The 22,809-nt window shown below is 62.3% G+C and overlaps 1 protein-coding gene across 1 annotated transcript; it reads right to left on the reverse strand.

The window, feature by feature from the left end:
• Positions 1-439: 439 nt before the first annotated feature.
• Positions 440-21,910, reverse strand: LOC140472686 (purine nucleoside phosphorylase-like; the record flags this gene model as incomplete). Its single annotated transcript, XM_072567512.1, has 5 exons — positions 21,717-21,910; positions 18,262-18,431; positions 5,807-5,910; positions 1,638-1,813; positions 440-630 (listed from the first exon to the last, which is right to left on the reverse strand). Coding segments are annotated over exons 1-5 (667 nt in total), but the record flags the coding sequence as incomplete, so codon positions are not given.
• Positions 21,911-22,809: the final 899 nt, after the last annotated feature.

Genomic DNA, 22,809 nt, shown 5'->3' on the forward strand with positions numbered 1-22,809 from the left:
TACACGGGGGGGGCACGGTGAGAGGGGAGTGAGATACACGGGGGGGGCACGGTGAGAGGGGAGTGAGATACACGGGGGGGCACGGTGAGTGGGGAGTGAGATACACGGGGGGGCACGGTGAGTGGGGAGTGAGATACACGGGGGGGGCACGGGGAGTGGGGAGTGAGATACACGGGGGCACGGTGAGGGGGGAGTGAGATACACGGGGGGGCACGGTGAGTGGGGAGTGAGATACACGGGGGGGCACGGTGAGTGGGGAGTGAGATACACGGGGGGGGCACGGGGAGTGGGGAGTGAGATATACGGGGGGGGCACGGTAAGGGGGGAGTGAGATACACGGGGGGGCACTGCACCCGCCCGCCCCCCCCCATCACGGATACAATGACTGCACCAGGTTAAATCCCGAGTAAAGCTCCATCTACACAGGTTCGGGACTCACCGACTGCGTCCGCTCCGATGATTCGCAGCATGCGACACTCTGCGATGGTCTCGTATGAGGGTCCCCCAACAGTGCAGTACACTCCCTCCTGCAGGATGGCACCGTAACCCAGGTCCTTGGCTACCTCGCTCGCTATTCGCCTCAGTGCCCTGTCATAGGCATCGGACATACACGGGAATCGCTCTCCGAACCTACACAGGAACCGGGAAAGGTCAGACCCACACTCGGAGCACCGTGCACAGTTCCTGTCTCCCTATCCCTCGGTCAGACCCACACTCGGAGCACCGTGCACAGTTCCTGTCTCCCTATCCCTCGGTCAGACCCACACCCTGAGCACCGTGCACAGTTCCCATCTCCGTATCCCTCGGTCAGACCCACACTCGGAGCACCGTGCACAGTTCCCATCTCCGTATCCCTCGGTCAGACCCACACTCGGAGCACCGTGCACAGTTCCTGTCTCCCTATCCCTCGGTCAGACACACACTCGGAGCACCGTGCACAGTTCCTGTCTCCCTATCCTTCGGTCAGACCCACACCCTGAGCACCGTGCACAGTTCCCATCTCCCTATCCCCCTGGGTCAGACCCACACTCGGAGCACCGTGCACAGTTCCTGTCTCCCTATCCCCCTCGGTCAGACCCACACTCGGAGCACCGTGCACAGTTCCCATCTCCCTATCCCCCTGGGTCAGACCCACACTCGGAGCACCGTGCACAGTTACTGTCTCCCTATCCCTCGGTCAGACCCACACTCGGAGCACCGTGCACAGTTCCTGTCTCCCTCTCCCCCTGGGTCAGACCCACACTCGCAGCACCGTGCACAGTTCCCGTCTCCCTATCCCTCGGTCAGACCCACACTCGGAGCACCGTGCACAGTTCCCGTCTCCCTATCCCTGGGTCAGACCCACACTCGGAGCACCGTGCACAGTTCCCGTCTCCATATCCCTGGGTCAGACCCACACTCGGAGCACCGTGCACATTACCCGTCTCCCTCTCCCCCTCGGTCAGACCCACACTCGGAGCACCGTGCACAGTTCCCGTCTCCCTATCCCCCTGGGTCAGACCCACACTCGGAGCACCGTGCACAGTTCCTGTCTCCCTCTCCCCCTGGGTCAGACCCACACTCGGAGCACCGTGCACATTACCCGTCTCCCTCTCCCCAGGCTGACCCCTGACCCCTGACCTCCGGGAGATCCTGACCTCTCATCGTTGGGTCCCACCAGTGGATTGATCCCAGCCAATCCAGGCAGGTTGATGTGATCCTTGATCAACATGATGTCTCCGACCTTGTAGTCTGGATGGAGACCACCCGCTGCGTTGGTGACGATCAGGGTCTCCACCCCCATGAGGCGGAAAACACGGATTGGGAACGTCATCTGGGAAAGAGAACGTCATCTGGATCAGGGACAGACCAGAAACCCACCCAGAGAGCCTGGAAAACCAGGCAGATTCCTCAGTCAGTCTCTCCCAGACGGATCCCTGAATCAGACTCTCCCAGATGGATCCCTCAGTGAGTCTCTCCCAAACGGATCCCTCAGTCAGTCTCTCCCAGACGGATCCCTCAGTCAGTCTCTCCCAGACGGATCCCTCAGTCAGTCTCTCCCAGACAGATCCCTCAGTCAGTCTCTCCCAGGATCCCTCAGTCAGTCTCTCCCAGACAGATCCCTCAGTCAGTCTCTCCCAGACGGATCCCTGAATCAGACTCTCCCAGATGGATTCCTCAGTCAGTCTCTCCCAAACGGATCCCTCAGTCAGTCTCTCCCAGACGGATCCCTCAGTCAGTCTCTCCCAGACGGATCCCTCAGTCAGTCTCTCCCAGACGAATCCCTCAGTCAGTCTCTCCGAGACGGATCCCTCAGTCAGTCTCTCCCAGACGGATCCCTCAGTCAGTCTCTCCCAGGCAGATCCCTCAGTCAGACTCACCCAGACAAATCCCTCAGTCAGACTCTCCCAGACGGATCCCTCAGTCAGTCTCTCCCAAACGGATCCCTCAGTCAGTCTCTCCCAGACAGATGCCTCAGTCAGTCTCTCCGAGACGGATCCCTCAGTCAGTCTCTCCCAGGCAGATCCCTCAGTCAGTCTCTCCCAGACGGATCCCTCAGTCAGTCTCTCCGAGACGGTTCCCTCAGTCTGTCTCTCCCAGGCAGATCCCTCAGTCAGTCTCCCAGACGGATCCCTCAGTCAGTCTCTCCCAGACGGATCCCTCAGTCAGTCTCTCCGAGACGGTTCCCTCAGTCTGTCTCTCCCAGACGGATCCCTCAGTCAGTCTCTCCCAGACGGATCCCTCAGTCAGTCTCTCCCAGACAGATCCCTCAGTCAGTCTCTCCCAGATGGTTCCCTCAGTCTGTCTCTCCCAGGATCCCTCAGTCAGTCTCTCCGAGACGGATCCCTGAATCAGACTCTCCCAGACGGATCCCTCAGTCAGTCTCTCCCAAACGGATCCCTCAGTCAGTCTCTCCCAGACGGATCCCTCAGTCAGACTCTCCCAGACGGATCCCTCAGTCAGTCTCCCCCAGACGGATCCCTCAGTCAGTCTCTCCCAGGCAGATCCCTCAGTCAGTCTCTCCGAGACGGATCCCTGAATCAGACTCTCCCAGACGGATCCCTCAGTCAGTCTCCCAGACGGATCCTTCAGTCAGTCTCTCCCAGACGGATCCCTCAGTCAGTCTCTCCGAGACGGATCCCTCAGTCAGTCTCTCCGAGACGGATCCCTCAGTCAGTCTCTCCCAGACGGATCCCTCAGTCAGTCTCTCCCAGGCAGATCCCTCAGTCAGACTCTCCCAGACGGATCCCTCAGTCAGTCTCTCCCAGGCAGATCCCTCAGTCAGACTCTCCCAGACGGATCCCTCAGTCAGTCTCTCCCAGACGGATCCCTCAGTCAGTCTCTCCCAGACAGATCCCTCAGTCAGTCTCCCAGATGGATCCCTCACTCAGACTCTCCCAGATGGATCCCTCAGTCAGTCTCTCCCAGACGGATCCCTCAGTCAGTCTCTCCCAGACGGATCCCTCAGTCAGTCTCTCCCAGACGGATCCCTCAGTCAGACTCTCCCTCACCGACCCCTCCCTCTCTGCCCCCTCCCTCACTGACCTCTCCCTCACTGTCCCCTCCCTCTCTGCCCCCTCCCTCTCTGCCCCCTCCCTCACTGCCCCCTCCCTCACTACCCCCTCCCTCACTGACCCCTCCCTCACTGCCCCCCTCCCTCACTCCCCCCTCCCTCACTGCCCCCCTCCCTCACTGACCCCTCCCTCAATGACCCTTCCCGCACTGACCCCTCCCTCACTGACCCCTCACTGTCCCCTCCCTCACTGCCCCCCTCCCTCACTGACCCCTCCCTCACTGACCCCTCCCTCACTGACCTCTCCCTCACTGTCCCCTCCCTCACTTACCCCTCCCTCACTGGCCCCTCCCTCACTGGCCCCTCCCTCACTGACCCCTCACTGTCCCCTCCCTCACTCCCCCCTCCCTCACTGCCCCTCCCTCACTGCCCCCCTCCCTCACTGACCCCTCCCTCAATGACCCTTCCCGCACTGACCCCTCCCTCACTGACCCCTCACTGTCCCCTCCCTCACTGACCCCTCCCTCACTGACCCCTCCCTCACTGACCTCTCCCTCACTGTCCCCTCCCTCACTGTCCCCTCCCTCACTGTCCCCTCCCTCACTGACCCCTCCCTCACTGTCCCCTCCCTCACTGACCCCTCCCTCACTGACCCCTCCCTCACTGACCCCTCCCTCACTGACCTCTCTCTCACTGCCCCCCTCCCTCACTGTCCCCTCCCTCACTGACCCCTCCCTCACTGTCCCCTCCCTCACTGTCCCCCTCCCTCACTGACCCCTCCCTCACTGACCTCTCCCTCACTGTCCCCTCCCTCACTGACCCCTCCCTCACTGTCCCCTCCCTCACTGTCCCCTCCCTCACTGCCCCCTCCCTCACTGCCACCTCCCTCACTGCCCCTCCCTCACTGACCCCTCCCTCACTGACCCCTCCCTCACTGACCCCTCCCGCACTGACCCCTCCCTCACTGACCCTCACTGACCCCTCCCTCACTGCCCCCCTCCCTCACTGACCTCTCCCTCACTGCCCCCCTCCCTCACTGACCTCTCCCTCACTGTCCCCTCCCTCACTGACCCCTCCCTCACTGTCCCCTCCCTCACTGTCCCCTCCCTCACTGCCCCCTCCCTCACTGCCACCTCCCTCACTGCCCCTCCCTCACTGACCCCTCCCTCACTGACCCCTCCCTCACTGACCCCTCCCGCACTGACCCCTCCCTCACTGACCCTCACTGACCCCTCCCTCACTGCCCCCCTCCCTCACTGACCTCTCCCTCACTGTCCCCTCCCTCACTGACCCCTCCCTCACTGTCCCCTCCCTCACTGTCCCCTCCCTCACTGCCCCCTCCCTCACTGCCACCTCCCTCACTGCCCCTCCCTCACTGACCCCTCCCTCACTGACCCTTCCCTCACTGACCCCTCCCGCACTGACCCCTCCCTCACTGACCCTCACTGACCCCTCCCTCACTGCCCCCCTCCCTCACTGACCTCTCCCTCACTGCCCCCCTCCCTCACTGACCTCTCCCTCACTGTCCCCTCCCTCACTGACCCCTCCCTCACTGACCCCGCCCTCACTGACCCCGCCCTCACTGACCCCTCCCTCACTGTCCCCCTCCCTCACTCCCCCCTCCCTCACTGCCCCTCCCCCACTGCCCCCTCCCTCACTGACCCCTCCCTCACTGTCCCCTCCCTCACTGTCCCCTCCCTCACTGACCCTCACTGCCCCCTCCCTCACTCCCCCCTCCCTCACTGACCCTCACTGCCCCCTCCCTCACTGCCCCCTCCCTCACTGCCCCCTCCCGCACTGCCCCCTCCCTCACTCCCCCCTCCCTCACTGACCCTCACTGCCCCCTCCCTCACTGCCCCCTCCCTCACTGTCCCCCTCCCGCACTGCCCCCTCCCTCACTGCCCCCTCCCGCACTGCCCCCTCCCTCACTGCCCCTCACTGCCCCCTCCCTCACTGCCCCCCTCCCTCACTGTCCCCCTCCCTCACTGTCCCCCTCCCTCACTGCCCCTTCCCTCACTGACCACTCCCGCACTGCCCCCTCCCTCACTGCCCCCTCCCTCACTACCCCCTCCCTCACTGACCCCTCCCTCACTGTCCCCCTCCCTCACTGCCCCCTCCCTCACTCCCCCCTCCCTCACTGACCCTCACTGCCCCCTCCCTCACTGTCCCCCTCCCTCACTGTCCCCCTCCCTCACTGTCCCCCTCCCTCACTCCCCCCTCCCTCACTGACCCTCACTGCCCCCTCCCTCACTGTCCCCCTCCCTCACTGCCCCCTCCCTCACTGCCCCCTCCCTCACTGCCCCCTCTCATTACCTTCCAGACAGGGTGCCCTTCATAGAGATGGCATCGTCCCTGCATACAGACGCAGGACGTCCCGCTCAGCGATCCGAAAACCAAGCGCCCTGCGTGTCCCACCACTGCAACAGATCACAACTAGATCACTACCCACCAGCCGTGGGCACTAGGAACCGCGAGGAGGCAGAAGAATGGGGAACCGGGATCGAGTCCATGGGGACGGTGCAGAGAGGGAGGGAATAGGAAGGGGTTTGGGGTCCATGGGGGACGGTGTAGAGCAGGAGGGAACGGGGAAGGGGTATGGGGTCCATCGGGACAGTGGAGAGAGGGAGGGAACGGGGAAGGGGTTTGGGGTCCATCGGGACAGTGTAGATTGGGAGGGAACGGGGAAGGGGTTTGGGGTCCATCGGGACGGTGTAGAGTGGGAGGGAACGGGGAAGGGGTTTGGGGTCCACTGGAACGGTGTAGAGCGGGAAGGAACGGGGAAGGGGTTTGGGGTCCATGGGGGACGGTGTAGAGCGGGAGGGAACGGGGAAGGGGTTTAGGGTCCATTGGGACGGTGTAGAGAGGGAGGGACCGGGGAAGGGGTTTGGGGTCCATGGGGACGGTGTAGAGTGGGAGGGACCGGGAAGGGGTTTGGGGTCCATTGGGGGACGGTGTAGAGAGGGAGGGAACGGGGAAGGGGTTTGGGGTCCATGGGGGACGGTGTAGAGAGGGAGGGAACGGGTAAGGTGTTTGGGGTCCATTGGGACGGTGTAGAGCGGGAGGAGACGGGGAAGGGGTTTGGGGTCCATGGGGACGGTGTAGAGTGGGAGGGAACGGGTAAGGTGTTTGGGGTCCATTGGGACGGTGTAGAGAGGGAGGGGACGGGGAAGGGGTTTGGGGTCCATGGGGACGGTGTAGAGCGGGAGGGAACGGGGAAGGGGTTTGGGGTCCATGGGGGACGGTGTAGAGCGGGAGGGAACGGGGAAGGGGTTTAGGGTCCATTGGGACGGTGTAGAGAGGGAGGGACCGGGGAAGGGGTTTGGGGTCCATGGGGACGGTGTAGAGAGGGAGGGACCGGGAAGGGGTTTGGGGTCCATTGGGGGACGGTGTAGAGAGGGAGGGAACGGGGAAGGGGTTTGGGGTCCATGGGGGACGGTGTAGAGAGGGAGGGAACGGGTAAGGTGTTTGGGGTCCATTGGGACGGTGTAGAGCGGGAGGAGACGGGGAAGGGGTTTGGGGTCCATGGGGACGGTGTAGAGTGGGAGGGAACGGGTAAGGTGTTTGGGGTCCATTGGGACGGTGTAGAGAGGGAGGGGACGGGGAAGGGGTTTGGGGTCCATGGGGACGGTGTAGAGTGGGAGGGAACGGGTAAGGTGTTTGGGGTCCATTGGGACGGTGTAGAGCGGGAGGAGACGGGGAAGGGGTTTGGGGTCCATCGGGACGGTGTAGAGCGGGAGGGGACGGGAAGGGGTTTGGGGTCCATGGGGGACGGTGTAGAGAGGGAGGGAACGGGGAAGGGGTTTGGGGTCCATGGGGGACGGTGTAGAGCGGGAGGGAACGGGGAAGGGGTTTGGGGTCCATTGGGACGGTGTAGAGTGGGAGGGAACGGGGAAGGGGTTTGGGGTCCATGGGGACGGTGTAGAGTGGGAGGGAACGGGGAAGGGGTTTGGGGTCCATGGGGACGGTGTAGAGTGGGAGGGAACGGGGAAGGGGTTTGGGGTCCATTGGGACGGTGTAGAGCGGGAGGAGACGGGGAAGGGGTTTGGGGTCCATCGGGACGGTGTAGAGCGGGAGGGGACGGGAAGGGGTTTGGGGTCCATGGGGGACGGTGTAGAGAGGGAGGGAACGGGGAAGGGGTTTGGGGTCCATGGGGGACGGTGTAGAGCGGGAGGGAACGGGGAAGGGGTTTGGGGTCCATGGGGACGGTGTAGAGAGGGAGGGAACGGGGACGGGGTTTGGGGTCCATGGGGACGGTGTAGAGAGGGAGGGGACGGGAAGGGGTTTGGGGTCCATGGGGGACGGTGTAGAGCAGGAGGGAACGGGGAAGGGGTTTGGGGTCCATGGGGGACAGTGTAGAGCGGGAGGGAACGGGGAAGGGGTTTGGGGTCCATCGGGGACGGTGTAGAGCAGGAGGGAACGGGGAAGGGGTTTGGGGTCCATCGGGGACGGTGTAGAGAGGGAGGGAACGGGGAAGGGGTTTGGGGTCCATTGGGACGGTGTAGAGAGGGAGGGAACGGGGAAGGGGTTTGGGGTCCATTGGGACGGTGTAGAGTGGGAGGGAACGGGCAAGGGGTTTGGGGTCCATCGGGACAGTGTAGAGAGGGAGGGAACGGGGAAGGTGTTTGGGGTCCATGGGGGACGGTGTAGAGCGGGAGGGGACGGGGAAGGGGTTTGGGGTCCATCGGGACGGTGTAGAGAGGGAGGGAACGGGGAAGGGGTTTGGGGTCCACTGGGACGGTGTAGAGCAGGAGGGAACGGGGAAGGGGTTTGGGGTCCATCGGGACAGTGGAGAGCAGGAGGGAACGGGGAAGGGGTTTGGGGTCCATGGGGGACGGTGTAGAGCGGGAGGGAACGGGGAAGGGGTTTGGGGTCCATGGGGGACGGTGTAGAGTGTGAGGGAACGGGGAAGGGGTTTGGGGTCCATGGGGACGGTGTAGAGCAGGAGGGAACGGGGAAGGGGTTTGGGGTCCATCGGGACGGTGTAGAGAGGGAGGGAACGGGGAAGGGGTTTGGGGTCCATCGGGACGGTGTAGAGAGGGAGGGAACGGGGAAGGGGTTTGGGGTCCATGGGGACGGTGTAGAGCGGGAGGGAACGGGGAAGGGGTTTGGGGTCCATCGGGACAGTGTAGAGAGGGAGGGAACGGGGAAGGGGTTTGGGGTACATGGGGGACGGTGTAGAGAGGGAGGGAACGGGGAAGGGGTTTGGGGTCCATGGGGACGGTGTAGAGAGGGAGGGAACGGGGAAGGGGTTTGGGGTCCATGGGGACGGTGTAGAGTGTGAGGGGACGGGAAGGGGTTTGGGGTCCATGGGGGACGGTGTAGAGAGGGAGGGAACGGGGAAGGGGTTTGGGGTCCATGGGGGACGGTGTAGAGAGGGAGGGGACGGGGAAGGGGTTTAGGGTCCATTGGGACGGTGTAGAGTGGGAGGGAACGGGGAAGGGGTTTGGGGTCCATGGGGGACGGTGTAGAGAGAGAGGGAACGGGGAAGGGGTTTGGGGTCCATGGGGACGGTGTAGAGCAGGAGGGAACGGGGAAGGGGTTTGGGGTCCATGGGGACGGTGTAGAGAGGGAGGGAACGGGGAAGGGGTTTGGGGTCCATGGGGATGGTGTAGAGAGGGAGGGAACGGGGAAGGGGTTTGGGGTCCATGGGGACGGTGTAGAGAGGGAGGGAACGGGGAAGGGGTTTGGGGTACATGGGGACGGTGTAGAGCGGGAGGGAACGGGGAAGGGGTTTGGGGTCCATCTGGACGGTGCAGAAAGGGAGGGAACGGGGAAGGGGTTTGGGGTACATGGGGACGGTGCAGAAAGGGAGGGAACGGGGAAGGGGTTTGGGGTCCATCTGGACGGTGCAGAAAGGGAGGGAACGGGGAAGGGGTTTGGGGTACATGGGGACGGTGCAGAAAGGGAGGGAACGGGGAAGGGGTTTGGGGTCCATGGGGGACGGTGTAGAGCGGGAGGGAACGGGGAAGGGGTTTGAGGTCCATGGGGGACGGTGTAGAGAGGGAGGGGACGGGGAAGGGGTTTGGGGTCCATGGGGACGGTGTAGAGAGGGAGGGAACGGGGAAGGGGTTTGAGGTCCATGGGGGACGATGTAGAGCAGGAGGGAACGGGGAAGGGGTTTGGGGTCCATCGGGGACGGTGTAGAGCGGGAGGGAACGGGGAAGGGGTTTGGGGTCCATGGGGACGGTGTAGAGCGGGAGGGAACGGGGAAGCGGTTTGGGGTCCATGGGGGACGGTGTAGAGAGGGAGGGAACGGGGAAGGGGTTTGGGGTCCATGGGGGACGGTGTAGAGAGGGAGGGAACGGGGAAGGGGTTTGGGGTCCATGGGGGACGGTGTAGAGCAGGAGGGAACGGGGAAGGGGTTTGGGGTCCATGGGGGATGGTGTAGAGGGGGAGGGAACGGGGAAGGGGTTTGAGGTCCATGGGGGACGATGTAGAGCAGGAGGGAACGGGGAAGGGGTTTGGGGTCCATCGGGGACGGTGTAGAGCGGGAGGGAACGGGGAAGGGGTTTGGGGTCCATGGGGACGGTGTAGAGCGGGAGGGAACGGGGAAGCGGTTTGGGGTCCATGGGGGACGGTGTAGAGAGGGAGGGAACGGGGAAGGGGTTTGGGGTCCATGGGGGACGGTGTAGAGAGGGAGGGAACGGGGAAGGGGTTTGGGGTCCATGGGGGACGGTGTAGAGCAGGAGGGAACGGGGAAGGGGTTTGGGGTCCATGGGGGATGGTGTAGAGGGGGAGGGAACGGGGAAGGGGTTTGGGGTCCATGGGGACGGTGTAGAGCAGGAGGGAACGGGGAAGGGGTTTGGGGTCCATGGGGGACGGTGTAGAGCGGGAGGGAACGGGGAAGTGGTTTGGGGTCCATGGGGACGGTGTAGAGTGTGAAAGGACGGGGAAGGGATTTGGGGTCCATGGGGGACGGTGTAGAGAGGGAGGGAACGGGAAGGGGTTTGGGGTCCATGAGGGACGGTGTAGAGAGGGAGGGAACGGGGAAGGGGTTTGAGGTCCATGGGGGACGGTGTAGAGTGTGAGGGGACGGGGAAGGGATTTGGGGTCCATGGGGACGGTGTAGAGAGGGAGGGAATGGGGAAGGGGTTTGGGGTCCATGGGTACAGTGTAGAGCGGGAGGGAACGGGAAGGGGTTTGGGGTCCATGGGGGACGGTGTAGAGAGGGAGGGAACGGGGAAGGGGTTTGGCGTCCATGGGGACGGTGTAGAGAGGGAGGGAACGGGGAAGGGGTTTGGGGTACATGGGGGACGGTGTAGAGCGGGAGGGAACAGGGAAGGGGTTTGGGGTCCATCGGGACGGTGTAGAGCAAGAGGAAACGGGGAAGGGGTTTGGGGTCCATGGGGACGGTGTAGAGAGGGAGGGAATGGGGAAGGGGTTTGGGGTCCATGGGTACGGTGTAGAGCGGGAGGGAACGGGAAGGGGTTTGGGGTCCATGGGGGACGGTGTAGAGAGGGAGGGGACGGGGAAGGGGTTTAGGGTCCATTGGGATGGTGTAGAGCGGGAGGGAACGGGGAAGGGGTTTGGGGTCCATGGGGACGGTGTAGAGGGGGAGGGAACGGGGAAGGGGTTTGGGGTACATGGGGGACGGTGTAGAGAGGGAGGGAACGGGGAAGGGGTTTGAGGTCCATGGGGGACGGTGTAGAGTGTGAGGGGACGGGGAAGGGGTTTGGGGTCCATCGGGGACGGTGTAGAGCGGGAGGGAACGGGAAGGGGTTTGGGGTCCATCGGGGACGGTGTAGAGCAGGAGGGAACGGGGAAGGGGTTTGGGGTCCACTGGGGACTGTGTAGAGCGGGAGGGGACGGGGAAGGGGTTTGGGGTCCATGGGGGACGGTGTAGAGCGGGAGGGAACGGGGAAGGGGTTTGGGGTCCACTGGGGACTGTGTAGAGCGGGAGGGGACGGGGAAGGGGTTTGGGGTCCATGGGGGACGGTGTAGAGCAGGAGGGAACGGGGAAGGGGTTTGGGGTCCATCGGGACGGTGTAGAGCGGGAGGGGACGGGAAGGGGTTTGGGGTCCATGGGGGACGGTGTAGAGAGGGAGGGAACGGGGAAGGGGTTTGGGGTCCATGGGGGACGGTGTAGAGAGGGAGGGGACGGGGAAGGGGTTTAGGGTCCATTGGGACGGTGTAGAGTGGGAGGGAACGGGGAAGGGGTTTGGGGTCCATGGGGGACGGTGTAGAGCGGGAGGGAACGGGGAAGGGGTTTGGGGTCCATGGGGACGGTGTAGAGAGGGAGGGAACGGGGAAGGGGTTTGGGGTCCATGGGGACGGTGTAGAGAGGGAGGGAACGGGGAAGGGGTTTGGGGTCCATCGGGGACGGTGTAGAGAGGGAGGGAACGGGGAAGGGGTTTGGGGTCCATTGGGGACGGTGTAGAGCGGGAGGGAACGGGGAAGGGGTTTGGGGTCCATGGGGGACGGTGTAGAGCGGGAGGGGACGGGAAGGGGTTTGGGGTCCATGGGGGACGGTGTAGAGAGGGAGGGAACGGGGAAGGGGTTTGGGGTCCATGGGGGACGGTGTAGAGAGGGAGGGGACGGGGAAGGGGTTTAGGGTCCATTGGGACGGTGTAGAGTGGGAGGGAACGGGGAAGGGGTTTGGGGTCCATGGGGGACGGTGTAGAGAGAGAGGGAACGGGGAAGGGGTTTGGGGTCCATGGGGACGGTGTAGAGCGGGAGGGAACGGGGAAGGGGTTTGGGGTCCATGGGGACGGTGTAGAGAGGGAGGGAACGGGGAAGGGGTTTGGGGTCCATGGGGATGGTGTAGAGAGGGAGGGAACGGGGAAGGGGTTTGGGGTCCATTGGGGACGGTGTAGAGCGGGAGGGAACGGGGAAGGGGTTTGGGGTCCATGGGGACGGTGTAGAGAGGGAGGGAACGGGGAAGGGGTTTGGGGTCCATGGGGACGGTGTAGAGCAGGAGGGAACGGGGAAGGGGTTTGGGGTACATGGGGGACGGTGTAGAGCGGGAGGGAACGGGGAAGGGGTTTGGGGTCCATCTGGACGGTGCAGAAAGGGAGGGAACGGGGAAGGGGTTTGGGGTACATGGGGACGGTGCAGAAAGGGAGGGAACGGGGAAGGGGTTTGGGGTCCATCTGGACGGTGCAGAAAGGGAGGGAACGGGGAAGGGGTTTGGGGTACATGGGGACGGTGCAGAAAGGGAGGGAACGGGGAAGGGGTTTGGGGTCCATGGGGGACGGTGTAGAGCGGGAGGGAACGGGGAAGGGGTTTGAGGTCCATGGGGGACGGTGTAGAGAGGGAGGGAACGGGGAAGGGGTTTGGGGTCCATCGGGGACGGTGTAGAGCGGGAGGGAACGGGGAAGGGGTTTGGGGTCCATGGGGACGGTGTAGAGCGGGAGGGAACGGGGAAGCGGTTTGGGGTCCATGGGGGACGGTGTAGAGAGGGAGGGAACGGGGAAGGGGTTTGGGGTCCATGGGGGACGGTGTAGAGGGGGAGGGAACGGGGAAGGGGTTTGGGGTCCATGGGGACGGTGTAGAGCAGGAGGGAACGGGGAAGGGGTTTGGGGTCCATGGGGGACGGTGTAGAGCGGGAGGGAACGGGGAAGTGGTTTGGGGTCCACTGGGACGGTGTAGAGTGTGAAAGGACGGGGAAGGGATTTGGGGTCCATGGGGGACGGTGTAGAGAGGGAGGGAATGGGGAAGGGGTTTGGGGTCCATGGGGGACGGTGTAGAGTGGGAGGGAATGGGGAAGGGGTTTGGGGTCCATCGGGACGGTGTAGAGAGGGAGGGAATGGGGAAGGTGTTTGGGGTCCATGGGGACGGTGTAGAGCGGGAGGGAACGGGAAGGGGTTTGGGGTCCATGAGGGACGGTGTAGAGCGGCAGGGAACGGCGAAGGGGTTTGGGGTCCATGGGGACGGTGTAGAGCGGGAGGGAACGGCGAAGGGGTTTGAGGTCCATGGGGGACGGTGTAGAGTGTGAGGGGACGGGGAAGGGATTTGGGGTCCATGGGGGACGGTGTAGAGCGGGAGGGAACGGCGAAGGGGTTTGAGGTCCATGGGGGACGGTGTAGAGTGGGAGGGAACGGGGAAGGGGTTTGGGGTCCATCGGGACGGTGTAGAGCAGGAGGAAACGGGGAAAGGGTTTGGGGTCCATGGGGACGGTGTAGAGAGGGAGGGAATGGGGAAGGGGTTTGGGGTCCATGGGTACAGTGTAGAGCGGGAGGGAACGGGAAGGGGTTTGGGGTCCACGGGGGACGGTGTAGAGAGGGAGGGAACGGGGAAGGGGTTTGGCGTCCATGGGGACGGTGTAGAGAGGGAGGGAACGGGGAAGGGGTTTGGGGTACATGGGGGACGGTGTAGAGCGGGAGGGAACAGGGAAGGGGTTTGGGGTCCATCGGGACGGTGTAGAGCAAGAGGAAACGGGGAAGGGGTTTGGGGTCCATGGGGACGGTGTAGAGAGGGAGGGAATGGGGAAGGGGTTTGGGGTCCATGGGGACGGTGTAGAGCGGGAGGGAACGGGGAAGGGGTTTGGGGTCCATGGGGACGGTGTAGAGCAGGAGCGAACGGGGAAGGGGTTTGGGGTCCATGGGGTACGGTGTAGAGCGGGAGGGAACGGGGAAGGGGTTTGGGGTCCATGGGGGACGGTGTAGAGTGGGAGGGAATGGGGAAGGGGTTTGGGGTCCATGGGGACGGTGTAGAGAGGGAGGGAACGGGGAAGGGGTTTGGGGTCCATGGGGGACGGTGTAGAGTGGGAGGGAACGGGGAAGGGGTTTGGGGTCCATGGGGACGGTCTAGAGAGGGAGGGAACGGGGAAGGGGTTTGGGGTCCATGGGGGACGGTGTAGAGTGGGAGGGAACGGGGAAGGGGTTTGGGGTCCATGGGGACGGTGTAGAGAGGGAGGGAACGGGGAAGGGGTTTGGGGTACATGGGGGACGGTGTAGAGAGGGAGGGAACGGGAAGGGGTTTGGGGTCCATCGGGACGGTGCAGAAAGGGAGGGAACGGGGAAGGGGTTTGGGGTACATGGGGATGGTGCAGAAAGGGAGGGAACGGGGAAGCGGTTTGGGGTCCATGGGGGACGGTGTAGAGCGGGAGGGAACGGGGAAGGGGTTTGGGGTCCATGGGGGACGGTATAGAGAGGGAGGGAACGGGGAAGGGGTTTGGGGTCCATGGGGGACGGTGTAGAGAGGGAGGGAACGGGGAAGGGGTTTGGGGTCCATGGGGGACGGTGTAGAGCGGGAGGGAACGGGGAAGGGGTTTGGGGTCCATCGGGACGGTGTAGAGCGGGAGGGAAAGGGGAAGGGGTTTGGGGTCCATGGGGGATGGTGTAGAGAGGGAGGGAACGGGGAAGGGGTTTGGGGTCCATTGGGACGGTGTAGAGTGGGAGGGAACGGGGAAGGGGTTTGGGGTCCATCGGGACAGTGTAGAGAGGGAGGGAATGGGGAAGGGGTTTGGGGTCCATGGGGGACGGTGTAGAGCGGGAGGGGACGGGGAAGGGGTTTGGGGTCCATCGGGGACGGTGTAGAGCAGGAGGGAACGGGGAAGGGGTTTGGGGTCCATGGGGGACGGTGTAGAGCAGGAGGGAAGGGGTTTGGGGTCCATCGGGACGGTGTAGAGAGGGAGGGAACGGGGAAGGGGTTTGGGGTCCATGGGGGACGGTGTAGAGCAGGAGGGAATGGGGAAGGGGTTTGGGGTCCATTGGGACGGTGTAGAGCGGGAGGGAACGGGGAAGGGGTTTGGGGTCCATGGGGGACGGTGTAGAGAGGGAGGGAACGGGGAAGGGGTTTGGGGTCCATGGGGGATGGTGTAGAGCGGGAGGGAACGGGGAAGGGGTTTGGGGTCCATCGGGACGGTGTAGAGCGGGAGGGAAAGGGGAAGGGGTTTGGGGTCCATGGGGGATGGTGTAGAGAGGGAGGGAACGGGGAAGGGGTTTGGGGTCCACTGGGACGGTGTAGAGAGGGAGGGAACGGGGAAGGGGTTTGGGGTCCATGGGGACGGTGTAGAGAGGGAGGGAACGGGGAAGGGGTTTGGGGTCCATGGGGGACGGTGTAGAGAGGGAGGGAACGGGGAAGGGGTTTGGGGTCCATGGGGGATGGTGTAGAGCGGGAGGGAACGGGGAAGGGGTTTGGGGTCCATCGGGACGGTGTAGAGCGGGAGGGAAAGGGGAAGGGGTTTGGGGTCCATGGGGGATGGTGTAGAGAGGGAGGGAACGGGGAAGGGGTTTGGGGTCCACTGGGACGGTGTAGAGAGGGAGGGAACGGGGAAGGGGTTTGGGGTCCATGGGGACGGTGTAGAGTGGGAGGGAACGGGGAAGGGGTTTGGGGTCCATGGGGACGGTGTAGAGCGGGAGGGGACGGGGAAGTGGTTTGGGGTCCACTGGGACGGTGTAGAGCAGGAGGGAATGGGGAAGGGGTTTGGGGTCCATGGGGGACGGTGTAGAGCGGGAGGGAACGGGGAAGGGGTTTGGGGTCCATCGGGGACGGTGTAGAGCAGGAGGGAACGGGGAAGGGGTTTGGGGTCCATGGGGGACGGTGTAGAGCAGGAGGGAACGGGGAAGGGGTTTGGGGTCCATCGGGGACGGTGTAGAGCAGGAGGGAACGGGGAAGGGGTTTGGGGTCCATCGGGACGGTGTAGAGTGTGAGGGAACGGGGAAGGGGTTTGGGGTCCATGGGGACGGTGTAGAGCGGGAGGGGACGGGAAGGGGTTTGGGGTCCATCGGGGACGGTGTAGAGCGGGAGGGAATGGGGAAGGGGTTTGGGGTCCATGGGGGACGGTGTAGAGCAGGAGGGAAGGGGTTTGGGGTCCATCGGGACGGTGTAGAGAGGGAGGGAACGGGGAAGGGGTTTGGGGTCCATGGGGGACGGTGTAGAGCAGGAGGGAATGGGGAAGGGGTTTGGGGTCCATTGGGACGGTGTAGAGCGGGAGGGAACGGGGAAGGGGTTTGGGGTCCATCGGGACGGTGTAGAGAGGGAGGGAACGGGGAAGGGGTTTGGGGTCCATGGGGACGGTGTAGAGCAGGAGGGAACGGCGAAGGGGTTTGGGGTCCATCGGGGACGGTGTAGAGCAGGAGGGAACGGGGAAGGGGTTTGGGGTCCATCGGGGATGGTGTAGAGTGGGAGGGAACGGGGAAGGGGTTTGGGGTCCATGGGGGACGGTGTAGAGCGGGAGGGGACGGGGAAGGGGTTTGGGGTCCATGGGAACGGTGCAGAGCGGGAGGGAACGGGGAAGGGGTTTGGGGTCCATCGGGGACGGTGTAGAGCGGGAGGGGACGGGGAAGGGGTTTGGGGTCCATTGGGACGGTGTAGAGCAGGAGGGAACGGGGAAGGGGTTTGGGGTCCATTGGGACGGTGTAGAGCGGGAGAGAACGGGGAAGGGGTTTGGGGTCCATGGGGGACGGTGTAGAGAGGGAGGGAACGGGGAAGGGGTTTGGGGTCCATGGGGGACGGTGTAGAGCGGGAGGGAACGGGGAAGGGGTTTGGGGTCCATCGGGACGGTGTAGAGAGGGAGGGAACGGGGAAGGGGTTTGGGGTCCATCGGGGACGGTGTAGAGCAGGAGGGAACGGGGAAGGGGTTTGGGGTCCATGGGGACGGTGTAGAGTGGGAGGGAACGGGGAAGGGGTTTGGGGTCCATGGGGACGGTGTAGAGCGGGAGGGGACGGGGAAGTGGTTTGGGGTCCATGGGGGACGGTGTAGAGCAGGAGGGAACGGGGAAGGGGTTTGGGGTCCATGGGGGACGGTGTAGAGCGGGAGGGAACGGGGAAGGGGTTTGGGGTCCATTGGGGACGGTGTAGAGCAGGAGGGAACGGGGAAGGGGTTTGGGGTCCATGGGGGACGGTGTAGAGTGGGAGGGAACGGGGAAGGGGTTTGGGGTCCATCGGGACGGTGTAGAGTGTGAGGGGACGGAGAAGGGGTTTGGGGTCCATCGGGGACGGTGTAGAGCGGGAGGGAATGGGGAAGGGGTTTGGGGTCCTTGGGGACAGTGCAGAGCGGGAGGGAATGGGGAAGGGGTTTGGGGTCCATGGGGGACGGTGTAGAGCGGGAGGGAATGGGGAAGGGGTTTGGGGTCCATGGGAACGGTGCAGAGCGGGAGGGAACGGGGAAGGGGTTTGGGGTCCATGGGGGACGGTGTAGAGCAGGAGGGAACGGGGAAGGGGTTTGGGGTCCATCGGGGACGGTGTAGAGCAGGAGGGAACGGGGAAGGGGTTTGGGGTCCATGGGGGACGGTGTAGAGCAGGAGGGAACGGGGAAGGGGTTTGGGGTCCATCGGGGACGGTGTAGAGCAGGAGGGAACGGGGAAGGGGTTTGGGGTCCATCGGGACGGTGTAGAGTGTGAGGGGACGGAGAAGGGGTTTGGGGTCCATCGGGGACGGTGTAGAGCGGGAGGGAATGGGGAAGGGGTTTGGGGTCCTTGGGGACAGTGCAGAGCGGGAGGGAATGGGGAAGGGGTTTGGGGTCCATGGGAACGGTGCAGAGCGGGAGGGAACGGGGAAGGGGTTTGGGGTCCATCGGGGACGGTGTAGAGCAGGAGGGAACGGGGAAGGGGTTTGGGGTCCATCGGGACGGTGTAGAGCAGGAGCGAACGGGGACGGGGTTTGGGGTCCATGGGGACGGTGTAGAGTGGGAGGGAACGGGAAGGGGTTTGGGGTCCACTGGGACGGTGTAGAGTGTGAGGGGACAGGGAAGGCGTTTGGGGTCCATCGGGGACGGTGCAGAGCGGGAGGGAATGGGGAAGGGGTTTGGGGTCCTTGGGGACAGTGCAGAGCGGGAGGGAATGGGGAAGGGTTTTGGGGTCCATTGGATGTGGGAGTTGCCTTACCTGTGCTGTGAGGAAAGTTGGGAATATCGGTGTACTTGAAACAGACAGGATCCTTCAGGGAATCAGCGAGACCCCCTAATCCGGACCCACAGATTATAGCAACAGTAGGTCTCTGATTTGTCCGTGCGAGCAACCAATCGGCTGTTGTCTTGTACTGGTCATAAGAATACCTGTCAAATAGAGAGAGAGAGAGACAATTACACGTGCTCAAAATCTACTCCATCTACAGCTATCTCCCTGAGAGAGAGGGGACTGAGAGACACCAGTCAGTGTACAGATATCTCCCTGAGAGAGAGAGGGGACTGAGAGACACCAGTCAGTGTACAGATATCTCCCTGAGAGAGAGGGGACTGAGAGACACCAGTCAGTGTACAGATATCTCCCTGAGAGAGAGAGGGGACTGAGAGACACCAGTCAGTGTACAGATATCTCCCTGAGAGAGAGAGGACAGAGAGACACCAGTCAGTGTACAGATATCTCCCTGAGAGAGAGGGGACTGAGAGACACCAGTCAGTGTACAGATATCTCCCTGAGAGAGAGGGGGGACTGAGAGACACCAGTCAGTGTACAGATATCTCCCTGAGAGAGAGGGGACTGGGAGATACCAGTCAGTGTACAGATATCTCCCTGAGAGAGAGGGGACTGACAGACACCAGTCAGTGTACAGATATCTCCCTGAGAGAGAGAGGGGACTGAGAGACACCAGTCAGTGTACAGATATCTCCCTGAGAGAGGGGCCTGAGAGACACCAGTCAGTGTACAGATATCTCCCTGAGAGAGAGAGAGGGGACTGAGAGACACCAGTCAGTGTACAGATATCTCCCTGAGAGAGAGAGGGGGCACTGAGAGACACCAGTCAGTGTACAGATATCTCCCTGAGAGAGAGAGAGGGGACTGAGAGACACCAGTCAGTGTACAGATATCTCCCTGAGAGAGAGAGGGGATTGAGAGACACCAGTCAGTGTACAGATATCTCCCTGAGAGAGAGAGGGGGGACTGAGAGACACCAGTCAGTGTACAGATATCTCCCTGAGAGAGAGAGGGGACTGAGAGACACCAGTCAGTGTACAGATATCTCCCTGAGAGAGAGAGGGGGCACTGAGAGACACCAGTCAGTGTACAGATATCTCCCTGAGAGAGAGAGGGGACTGAGAGACACCAGTCAATATACAGATATCACCCTGAGAGAGAGGGGACTGAGAGACACCAGTCAGTGTACAGATATCTCCCTGAGAGAGAGGGGGGACTGAGAGACACCAGTCAGTGTACAGATATCTCCCTGAGAGAGAGAGGGGGGACTGAGAGACACCAGTCAGTGTACAGATATCTCCCTGAGAGAGAGAGAGAGGGGCCTGAGAGACACCAGTCAGTGTACAGATATCTCCCTGAGAGAGAGAGGGGGGACTGAGAGACACCAGTCAGTGTACAGATATCTCCCTGAGAGAGAGGGGGGACTGAGAGACACCAGTCAGTGTACGGATATCTCCCTGAGAGAGAGGGGACTGGGAGATACCAGTCAGTGTACAGATATCTCCCTGAGAGAGAGAGGGGGGACTGAGAGACACCAGTCAGTGTACAGATATCTCCCTGAGAGAGAGGGGACTGAGAGACACTAGTCAGTGTACAGATATCTCCCTGAGAGAGAGGGGGGACTGAGAGACACCAGTCAGTGTACGGATATCTCCCTGAGAGAGAGGGGACTGGGAGATACCAGTCAGTGTACAGATATCTCCCTGAGAGAGAGGGGACTGAGAGACACCAGTCAGTGTACGGATATCTCCCTGAGAGAGAGGGGACTGGGAGATACCAGTCAGTGTACAGATATCTCCCTGAGAGAGAGAGGGGGGACTGAGAGACACCAGTCAGTGTACAGATATCTCCCTGAGAGAGAGGGGACTGAGAGACACCAGTCAGTGTACAGATATCTCCCTGAGAGAGAGGGGGGACTGAGAGACACCAGTCAGTGTACGGATATCTCCCTGAGAGAGAGGGGGGACTGAGAGACACCAGTCAGTGTACGGATATCTCCCTGAGAGAGGGGGGACTGAGAGACACCAGTCAGTGTACGGATATCTCCCTGAGAGAGAGGGGACTGGGAGATACCAGTCAGTGTACAGATATCTCCCTGAGAGAGAGAGAGGACTGAGAGACACCAGTTAGTGTACAGATATCTCCCTGAGAGAGAGGGGACTGACAGACACCAGTCAGTGTACGGATATCTCCCTGAGAGAGAGGGGACTGGGAGATACCAGTCAGTGTACAGATATCTCCCTGAGAGAGAGAGGGGGGACTGAGAGACACCAGTCAGTGTACAGATATCTCCCTGAGAGAGAGGGGACTGAGAGACACCAGTCAGTGTACAGATATCTCCCTGAGAGAGAGGGGGGACTGAGAGACACCAGTCAGTGTACGGATATCTCCCTGAGAGAGAGGGGACTGGGAGATACCAGTCAGTGTACAGATATCTCCCTGAGAGAGAGAGGACTGAGAGACACCAGTTAGTGTACAGATATCTCCCTGAGAGAGAGGGGACTGAGAGACACCAGTCAGTGTACAGATATCTCCCTGAGAGAGAGAGGGGGGACTGAGAGACACCAGTCAGTGTACAGATATCTCCCTGAGAGAGAGAGCGGGGACTGAGAGACACCAGTCAGTGTACAGATATCTGGGGTTGGGGGTGGGTGAGGTGTGTGTGTGGTGAAGTCCTTGCTGAGTGACACATTTCCGGAGTTATGTACGTGATGCTTGAATAGAAAGCCTGCCCTCCGAGAGCCATTGAAAGGAAATGGTTACGGGGGCTGGGTGAAGGCAGGGAGACCAGGAAGCAGTGTTTGTGGTTTGCAGCTCAGTGTCTCTCCACGTGGCCCTGCTGATAGACAGGCAGACACGCAGAATTCTGTTTTCACAGCATCCCAACAGAATTACACAGGCTGATCCCGGTCCGTATACTACCCCATGCCCGGGTTCTCTCCCAGGCTCCTTTCCTCCCGCACCACATCTCTCTCTCTCTCTCTCTCTCTCTCCCTCCCCCTCTCTCTTTGTCCCTTCCTTAACTATTCACAATGTCTCTCCCTGTGTCTCTCGCTCTCTCTCTCTTTCTCTTTGTGTCTGTTTTTCTTGCTCTCTCTCTCTCTCTCTCTCTCTCTCTCTCCGTCTGTCTCTCTCTCTCTAGGGCTCTCTCTATCTCTGTCTGTTGCCCTCTCTGTCTCTCTATCGCTCTCCGTCTGACTCTGTCATTCTCTCTCTGTATCTCTCTACCTCTCTATCCCTCTTTCTCTCTCCCAGCCATTTATCTCTATCCCTACATCTGTCTCTTTCCCCCATATATATCTCTCCCCCTCTCTGTCTCTCCCTCTATCCATCTCTCCATCCCTCTCTCTCTCCCCCTCCAAGTTGCTCTCCATCCCTCTCTCTCCATCCTCCTCTCTTCCCCCTCTCCATCCCCTTTCACTTACCCCTTCACGTTGTCCATAGCAGGCATCTCTTTCAGTCTCGGGGGGAGTGAGAGAGGGAGAGATCTGTCTCTCTGGGAGTGTGTGTCGAAGTGATCCCTCTGTCCAGATTTCCCCGTTCACTATGTCACTGGCATCCCACGCTCTGATTGGCTGCTTGGGAGGCGTGGTTCCCCCAACCCACGGTGACATCAACAATGGAAGCCCCGCCCACCACCCACGGCCAATCCCAGCCCAGCATCACCCAAAGGGATCCACTCACTCGTCAGGGTCAACCCTGGGCACGACCCCGGGATCGGTGAGGGGGATCCGGGATCGGTGAGGGGGATCCGCACTAACCCGGGATCGGTGAGGGGGATCCGCACTAACCCGGGATCGGTGAGGGAGATCCGCACTAACCCGGGATGGGTGAGGGAGATCCGCACTAACCCGGGATCGGCGAGGGGGATCCGCACTAACCCGGGATCGGCGAGGGAGATCCGCACTGACCCGGGATCGGCGAGGGAGATCCGCACTGACCCGGGATCGGTGAGGGAGATCCGCACTAATCCGGGATCGGCGAGGGAGATCCGCACTAACCCGGGATCGGTGAGGGGGATCCGCACTGACCCGGGATCGGTGAGGGGGATCCGCACTGACCCGGGATCGGCGAGGGAGATCCGCACTAACCCGGGATCGGTGAGGGAGATCCGCACTAACCCGGGATCGGTGAGGGGGATCCGCACTGACCCGGGATCGGCGAGGGAGATCCGCACTAACCCGGGATCGGTGAGGGGGATCCGCACTAACCCGGGATCGGTGAGGGAGATCCGCACTTACCCGGGATCGGTGAGGGGGATCCGCACTGACCCGGGATCGGTGAGGGAGATCCGCACTAACCCGGGATCGGCGAGGGAGATCCGCACTAACCCGGGATCGGTGAGGGAGATCCGCACTAACCCGGGATCGGTGAGGGGGATCAGCGAGGGTGAGGGTGGATGAACGAGGGAGAGGGGGAACGAGTGAGGGAGGGGGGGGAATGAGTGAAGGAGAGGGGGAATGAGTGAAGGAGAGGGGGAATGAGTGACAGAGAGGGGGAATGAGTAAGGGAGAGTGT

This window comes from Chiloscyllium punctatum, unplaced genomic scaffold, assembly GCF_047496795.1.
Source record: "Chiloscyllium punctatum isolate Juve2018m unplaced genomic scaffold, sChiPun1.3 scaffold_417, whole genome shotgun sequence".
Classification (NCBI taxonomy): Eukaryota; Metazoa; Chordata; class Chondrichthyes; order Orectolobiformes; family Hemiscylliidae; genus Chiloscyllium; species Chiloscyllium punctatum.